Source organism: Sinocyclocheilus anshuiensis, unplaced genomic scaffold (assembly GCF_001515605.1).
Source record: "Sinocyclocheilus anshuiensis isolate Anshui unplaced genomic scaffold, SAMN03320099.WGS_v1.1 scaffold434, whole genome shotgun sequence".
Classification (NCBI taxonomy): Eukaryota; Metazoa; Chordata; class Actinopteri; order Cypriniformes; family Cyprinidae; genus Sinocyclocheilus; species Sinocyclocheilus anshuiensis.
In genome coordinates this window covers 537,760-546,596 of record NW_015544145.1, presented here as the reverse complement: position 1 = coordinate 546,596, position 8,837 = coordinate 537,760, and the positions used below count along the sequence as shown (strand labels likewise).

Below are 8,837 nucleotides of genomic sequence, written 5' to 3'. Positions count from 1 at the left end.
CACACACTCACACACACACACACACACACACACACACACACACACAGGTTTGTTTTTGTGAAAGTGGGTACTCTCCATAGGCGTAATGGTTTTTCTACTGTACAGACCATATATTCTATTGCCCTACACCAACACTACACCTAAACCTACCCCTCACAGGAAACTTTCTGCATTCTTAGATTTTCAAAAAACTTCATTCTGTATGATTTATTAACTTGTTTACCCGTGGGGACCTCAATTTAGGTCCCCACCGTGACACGAGTCCCCATGAGTCTGTGTGTATTCAGGTTTAAGTCCCCACCAGAATAGAAAAACAGGTACACACACACACACATTTCTGTGTAAACATCATGACATTCACACCATTATATTTTTGGGAATTTATTTCATTCTGAAATAAAGAAACATGCATAAAAGAATACATACATAATATCAAAAACGTAAAAAAATAACAAACATTAAACAAGGATTGAGTAATTGCAACAAGTACAAAATTAGACAAAAATCCATATTTTATAGTTTAGAAAAAAAGAAAATACATTTTATTTTAATGGGAAAAAAACGCATATTCTCAAAGGCAGCCTACGATCCAGAAATGCTCAAATAATGCAACTATTGTCCTTATAGCAACTGTATGTAGCCTACGTTTTTATTAATTTAACCTTGAAATATCAGATTTAAAAGTTTTCAGTTTTCTTTCTACACTGAGTTCTGTTTCTTTTCCACATTCCCCCCAAACATCAGTTCTGGAAGTATGTAGGTTTGGTGAGCGGGTACGAAATTCCGCGAAAAGGCTGGATTGTTTTACAGCAGCAACAAATCAACATGTAGCCTACAGCTGTAATTACGACAGTTATATTTTACGACAGTGAATTCCACTTAATTAACATTGATTATATGATGCTATAGTCGCAAAAAATACACAAAACTACATACACTTGCTTTAAAACTTTATTAGAAAACATATAGATATCAGTATATAGGAGTGTTGTAATATCTCAAGAGGTTTTTTTTTTTTTTACCTCAAACAACCTTGAGGCTTCTGCATTCATGGATTGCCTTGCAGGCATAAACAAGCCCCTGAATTTCCAAACAATTAATTCACATTTGAAAAGCAGCATTTATACCATGTTCATAGCAGTCAGATAAACATGAAATAACAGTTAATAGCAGCTAAAAATCAAGCAAATGCTTAGCGCTTGATTTTGAATATTAAAACTGTTCCATTTGGAAACTTGAGCTAAATCACTTTAACCAATTATATTTCTATTTAAAATATGAAATGTTAGCAACATAAAAGGTTAGTGGTGGAAATAACCTCCTACAATTAAAGTTGTATAAGCTATATTCAGCCTTAACATTTGCTAAATTAAACATTATTAAATCAATCAAGCAAACTTATAAGATATGTTCAAATTAAATGCACTGCTTCCTTCATATGTGTCAAACAAAAGTGTAGCAATCACTTGACAGTTATCTGAGCAGTACATTTCTCTATAGCATCCTTATTGCAGTGGCACTGGCATTCAAATAGAGCTTAAGTCATGTTTAACCCAGAACATGCTTTCAAATCTAGCTTATCCTGACGCTGTACAAAGGTATCTGAAATATAACCGTTTAAAGCTGTTATAATGCAGCTGTTGTGGAACGTTGACCTTTTTAATAGCATTTAATTCATGCGAACAGAATGTATAAAATTTGCAGCGTTGTGAAGAATTAATGTAAATAAACTGCCTAGGGGAGACCGGGGCAAGTTGTCACAAGACGGAGCAGTCACAGAGGTACTTATTAGGGTTTGAGTCAAATGTCTAATTACACAAATGTGTTTGTTTTCTGTAGCAGTGGCTATTAAACTAGAATCATTTTGAGAATTCTGCCCTCCAAAAAGGTAGATTTCATAAATGTCAGGATAGGGCAAGTTGTCACATGTTTAAAATTTCAAAACAACAGTCTGATATGATAGTATGTTACCATCTCTTATACATTTGCTGCTTCATGAATGGTTTCGTTCAATTTCACTAATCCTATTCATATTACAAATGTATTAATGCCTATAATAGGCTGTTTAATGTCAGGTTCCCGTTTTGACAGCTTACCTCTATAGAGTGGGGCATGTTGTCACAAAGGTCAATGTGATCGGTGTGATGTGATGGTCGATGAACTGTCTTTTCCCCTGAACAATAACCCTAAGAATGTTCAATAGCATTTGTTTTTTAGCCAAGCCTCTATAGGTACACTATGATTCAAAAGTTTGGGGTCAGTAAGATTTATATATATTTTTAAATTAATACTTTTATTCAGCAAGGACACATTAAATTGATTAAAAGTGACAGTAAATACATTTATAATGCTATAAAGAATTTCTATTTCAAATAAATTTCCATTATAGAATCCTGGGGGTGAAAAGTATCAAGGTTTCCACAAAAATATTAAGCAGCAAACCATTTTCAACACTGATAATAATAAAAATGTTTCTAAAGGATCACGTGACACTGAAGACTGGAGTAATGGCTACTGAAAATTCAGCTTTTCCATAGCAGGAATAAACTACATTTGAAAATATATTAAAATAGAAATCAGTTCTTTTAAATTCTAAAAAAAAAAAAAAAAAGTCTTCACAATAATACTATTTTTACAGTATTGTTTATCAAATAAAAGCAGACTTCTGTTAAAAAAACATTAAAATAATTACTGACCCCAAACATTTGAACTGTACTATATGTGTCGGTATAGAAACTGACTTTCAAAGATAAACCCGAGTTGTATTTTACCCCGGTCTCCCCTATACAGACAGAGACGGACTAGGCCTGCGTTTAGATGGATTTGTTGCTGTATTTCTGCATCTCCTTCAGGGTCAGATACCCGCCCCCGCAGGGCTCAGTCATGGAGGAGGGTCTGACCACGGCGCCCTCTGCAGGCTCAGAGCTGGAATTGCAGCTGGGTGCTCTCACAGGTTCAGACCACGGTGTGATGACGGCCACCGGAGCCAAACTCTCTGCTGGGCGGACAGCATTGTGGGAACCCTGTGACAGCGACATAATGAAGGAAATCAGCGCTCGTCCTTCAGCCGCACATGTCTCCGCGCCACTGCTATCTTCATCTCCTTGGTCATCCTCACAATGCTCCTCTCCAGGCATGCCGAACCCTGAATCCGGGCTCATGGGCTGATCCGTCTGGTAACTTGGGGTTTGCAAACAGTCATATGAAGACCCAGTGGAGCTTGTGGCTTCCTCAGGGTGGTAGCTGAAGTACACGGGGCAGGATTCGAGATAAAGAGAGCCTCTATTGGATTTGCTATAGAAGTAGCCCATGTTAGAGAAAACAGATGATGATGCATGACTAGTGCCGCTGTTCTCCAGTCCAGAGTCCACCTGATTGGAGTGAACGAACGCGGCAGCAGACATCTGAGCGTCGGGATCCATCAAAGACACGTCCCAAAAATCCGAGACCTCTACAGGTGAGATATCGTCACATGACTGAGGGGTAAGAAATGGCCCAACAGAATTCTGACAGCCCAGCCATTTCTGTGGACAGGTAAGAGGAAATGCATATGTGGTCAGTGTGTGTGTTCTGTGGCTTGCTGAAAGAAGATATGAGTAGGCATTTGTAAGAAATGCAGGTTTCGGCCACGACCTCAAATATTTGAACGCTAGAGTAAACAAACACTTTGGAAACTAGTATAGTTCATAATATATGCAGGAAACAGAGCTGAACTCACCTGGAAGTTTCCACCGTGAACAGTGTGAAGAGGCTGGAAATATTTGGAGGGGTCTGGAACATGTTGATTCTTCGGTTGTATTGACCTGCAAAAAAATAATAATGCTTGATTATGATGCACAAACAAACACAAATATCAGGTACAAACACCAAAGGGTACAAACCGACATGGAAATACTGTAGGTAGAAACACACACACACACCTACACACCTACATCCACCCACACACAGCACTTTCTAGGCCTTGAACGTCTTAAAAAATGAGGTTAAGTATTTGTTCTACTCCAACAAAGGGTCAATAACAAGGCTTTAACCTTCAGAAAAAGTTTTTCATCCACCTCAGGAGTTCAAACTAAATATTTATACAATATTTTTTGCTCATGTTCTGTAGAATTTTTGCAACTCTGTTACCAAACTTTGGAACTCATATTTGTGTGATTTCATTAATTTGTTGAAATATAAATAACAAAATAAATAAATATATATATATATCACATATGTAATACTCACCGTTTGCTTTTCTTTGCCTTATAGATGACCAAACAAAGACCAGCAAGAACAAGCAATATGTGGAATCCAATGATCAGAACAATACGCATATCATCAGGCACTAAAGCAAAAAATAAAAAATTGCTGTCATGAAATATATTATCATCTTATCTCACAGACAAATATTATTATATTATTGGGCTGGCAAGAGGCCCACCTGGTGGAGATACATCATCCCCTGGTTTCACTGGTGGATTTCCAATCTCAGATCTCCAGGACGCAGCAGGACTCCAGTCGCTCCATTCCCCCCGAAAATAACCATCATTAATGGGCTCAACAGGCTTCACACGCACCCTGGCCTGGTACTCCTCTCCTACAGTCAGTTTATTATGGTCCAGCAGCACGTAATTTTCCTGAGTGACATTCAAATGTGCTGCCGTCTACAGCACAGAAGCATGCAAAAATCATACATGAACACAAACTCAGAAAAATAACACTCAAAATTATGCTGCATTTGACTTGCAGAGTCACTGTGAGCAGCTTCCTGAAGATTTAAATACATGCGATTTTATTTGATTAATTAATTAGGTAAATGTTAAAGAAAACATGTCAATCAAACAAACTGTTTGCTTACCTCCCAGCTTATATGTAAGGCTTTAAACTGCAGCTGAAAGTCATAAAATTTTATGGCTTCTGGAAAGTTACTGCCTTTACTCCAAGTTATTTTGTCCCCACTTACAGTGGGCATATCTGGGGGTTGGGTCTTAACTGTCATGTAAAAAAGAAAATAAAAAACAAAAAGAACATTTAAAACGAGCATGGTGCTAGCAACAGCAAAGACACGGGTTTAATTCATAAGGAATGCAGCAACAGTTGATGTACACTTTGAGTGTGATGTAAGTTAATGCCTAAATGTAGGCTAAACAATACTAGTTTAAAGTTTGTCAGAGTGTGTATTTCACCTGTTGCATCACCAAACAGACTCGCTGAGGAGTAACCATAGCAAAAGTACAAAAAGATGTCAACTAGTATAGATTTTGACCAAGTTTATCTCCGAAATGCCATGTTTTGTGTAAAAGGTATCAAAAGGTTTGTCTAATTGTGCCATGGATTTAAAAGACCATTATCAAGGCAAATGACTGCAGCTCTAATGCTTCTTCAAAGCAAAGTTATTTGCATACTATGTTTGGTGAATGAGAACAGATTTTTTTTTCTTTTCTTTTTTTTCACTTAGTTGTCTTATATGATCTTTTGTTGTAGTATTGGCTATGTGATTAACCCAGATTGGTTAAACACATTGGCATCATTTAGTTTTTTGCGGTAATTTATATTTTGTCCTTTATTCCAATCCTAGAATTTAACGTTTCAAATAAAAACTTGATTCTTACCCATTTTTAAAATGCCCTTATATTCAAATTAATTATTTTGTATTTTGATGGTAGTGTTTTGCACATTCAAACATAAAAATACATTTCAGTGCAAATTTATATTTTAAAATAAAAATTTACTAAAATAACTATTTAAAAGTCGTCGGTGACGACCCGACCAGGCTACAATAGTCCAAATATAAGTACTTATTATAAGTGTACCGTAGTGATTCGGAATAAGACAAAAACGCCGTTTGGAAGATGAATTCATGATGTACTCGCTCATTATATACATTTTGCAAATTTTGAACACAGAAAAAGTTACATAGTGCTGATTTTAAACATATCTGCAACCCACTAATAGCAGAATTAATTCTACTTACTGTGTCGGCTAGGCTGATAATGCAGTTTAGTGATGACAGATCCATTACAGGTTACATTCAACCAGAATTTGTTGAAGAAAAAAAAATTCTGTGTTAAAGAAAGGGGAATGTAAGAAGAGAATGTGTTAATCAACTCAGGTGAATAGAAAGTTAACATAAATCTCATCCATTTCTACTTACAGGTTTGTCAAAGCTTAAAGAACAACTTCTCTTAGAATGTGATTGATTGCTCAGTGGCACCAGTTCACATAATCTATAAACACATCTACAAACACATATCAATTCAATTCAGATTTGAAAGGGTTTATTTATCAGTGTTAAAACTATCCATCCTGAGACTTGAAACTAAAACCTCAAACCTTTTTATATCACATTTCCCCGCAAGCACACATCGCTGGTCAGAGAAATCTGTAAAGTTCCACCACACACAAGAAATGTTGTTCACATAGTCGTTCACACAGGTCAGACCTGCTGTTTATGGTTGAACCAAAAGACAAACATAATAAGAGATTAGAAGACATATGTTTTGTTTTTCAATTTTTATAACGGTATGAAATGGGCAAACAAAGTTCTCTACAAAATAGATGGACATAAACACACCAAGCTATTATTAATTGGTTCTCAGAACATTCTGGGAACATTATTTTATGGTGGTACAGATATAATATCTACACGGGAACCTTATATTAATGTTAGGGGGACGTTCTGTGTTTGCTACAGTAGTTACCTGTTTGCGTGTTCCTGCACTGGCCGGTTCCATAAAATATGATGAAGATTAAGAGAGAGGTATACCAGTAACCCTTCATCACTCCTTGGATCTTAAACACAAACGCAAAACATAATTATTTAAAAAATTAAATAAAAATAAAGGAATAGTTCACCCATGTTCTAAACAATAAACGTGAATAGGCACAGAACTGTCAAGCTCAGAAATGACAAAAAAGTAACAACATTTTGTCCATGTGTGCTATATAAGTGTATTGAAGCTATATAATATATCTTTTTGTATGCAGAATAATAAATTTTTTTGGAGCTCAAAAGCTTTCATCATTGTACATACATGATTAGCTTGGACATTCTGCAGAAAATAAAACCATACAGGTCCGGAACGACATGAGGATGAGGAAATGATGACAATTTAAATCTTTGTGTGACTGAACACTTAAAAATATACCTTATAGGTAACAACACCCAATATTTCATCAAAAGGCCTGATGCACACTCCATAAGTGCAATACATGGTAGGCTAAGCATATTAACTTTAAATCTGGCTTCTAAAAATCTCTTAGGCTACGTTCACACTGTCAGATTTTGGGATTGACAACCGCATTTACTTTACAGAAGTGAGTCTCGAAATGTCCCGTTCACACAGCAACCAAAGTTCCTTTCAAGGAAAGTCTGTTCACTCGGCACCCATACTGTATTTGCAACGCCTCTGGACAGCTCAAACAAGACCAAGTCCTATCTAAATGAATGGGGGAAATCCTGAAATCTCAAAAACTGCTGCTCAAGTCACAATTAAATTACATATTTCAAATCAGCAACAAAATCTGAAATTAACTGCCCCATGAATGTTGTTTCTTATGCTCAAATAGCGTTAAAAAAAGTGTATTTCTCAGGCTAGACCAGCCAATGTGCATGGCCAATGATATCACGCTTAAGACGGTGCATGTGCATTAGGCCCGCCGCACACTAGACGATTTTAAGCCCGATTTTTACCAGGATTGTCCAAAAAATCCTCTATTGTGTGTTGTCATTACGATTATTTATCTGCTCCCGATCGAGACGGAGCATCCCGGAACTCAAATCGTAAATATCAAACATGTTTGATATTTAGGACTCTTGATCTGGCTGCCTCTGACGTGATACCCGCGATAGCCAATGAGAGCGAGCAAGCGTCTCCCGGATGTTGCGTGCTTCTATAGCTGAAATTTGGCAGCCACAAACATGCCATGAAAGCAGAGAACATCACCCATATTCTTTTTTATACTTTGTTTGTCACTGTGAAACAGAATGCGCGCCAGGAGAGACAGCTGACAAGGTTGATTGTCCTCTATTTGTTTTTCTTCTCTAGTCACGTTTGATCTCGCGAGTGTCTGTGAGATCAAGTATCACTGTGAAATCGTTCCAACAATCATCAAGTGTGTGGTCTCGTGGTCTGGTCGAATCATCTAGTGTGTGCGTTCAGAGGATTATAAGGCAAAAAATCGGTTGAAGTGTCTTCATGTCTGTGGTCTCCTATGGTTTTAAAATCGATTAAGATTTGAAAATCCTCTAGTGTGTCCCAGGGTATTAAAGAGAGAGCTGCACAATGTAATTAACATCAAAATAAATTCACAAGAGCAAGTATATTGTTTGCTCATGTTTATTTACATTAAAGGCACAATAACTGAAATAATAAGAGCACAAGTATAGATCTGGAAATTATTTAAGTCTGTCTAAATATCATTTAGTAACGTAGACTAACCATGTTCCGTACACTTTTCGCTATTCGCCACACGCCAGCGACCACTCCTCCGTTATTGAAAGACAAACAAGCATGTTTGCAATGTCGTCTGGTCCATCCTTTCCTCAGGAAGGTGTGCTAGACACTGATTAATGTAACATAAAAATACTATACATATTTATATATTTTGCTATTGTATTGTGGAGTGACACTTTCAAAAACTTATATTCCTCTGATTATATAATGGTAAATATGACAATAACATCGAGCGTATTTTGCAGTAAAACACGTATTTATACCGATTTCATCAGGCTCCGAAAATTCTTCAAAAAGAACACAAAGAATGGCCTTCTCAGCTGCCATAGTTGCAACTCTTGCGTCATCAGAACAGGGTGTTCAACGCACCACCGTTTCCGTTTAAAAAACGTTTTGCAC

At 36.8% G+C, this 8,837-nt stretch overlaps 1 protein-coding gene across 2 annotated transcripts in view; it reads right to left on the bottom strand.

Annotated features, from left to right (window-relative positions):
- Window positions 1-2,716: 2,716 nt before the first annotated feature.
- The window catches only part of LOC107695139 (interleukin-2 receptor subunit beta-like), an 11,335-nt gene continuing 5,214 nt past the window's right edge, over window positions 2,717-8,837 (bottom strand). Inside the window, exons 2-10 of one of the 2 annotated variants that reach the window (XM_016494953.1) lie at window positions 6,684-6,774; window positions 6,316-6,427; window positions 6,137-6,221; window positions 5,957-6,044; window positions 4,841-4,974; window positions 4,424-4,646; window positions 4,228-4,327; window positions 3,719-3,803; window positions 2,717-3,524 (exon numbers count right to left, since the gene is read on the bottom strand). In XM_016494953.1, coding sequence (XP_016350439.1) covers window positions 2,814-3,524; window positions 3,719-3,803; window positions 4,228-4,327; window positions 4,424-4,646; window positions 4,841-4,974; window positions 5,957-6,044; window positions 6,137-6,221; window positions 6,316-6,427; window positions 6,684-6,762 — 1,617 coding nt within the window. In that variant the 5' untranslated portion in view covers window positions 6,763-6,774 and the 3' untranslated portion in view covers window positions 2,717-2,813. The remainder of the gene's footprint in view (window positions 3,525-3,718; window positions 3,804-4,227; window positions 4,328-4,423; window positions 4,647-4,840; window positions 4,975-5,956; window positions 6,045-6,136; window positions 6,222-6,315; window positions 6,428-6,683; window positions 6,775-8,837) is intronic. The other variant, XM_016494954.1, reaches the window with a different exon arrangement.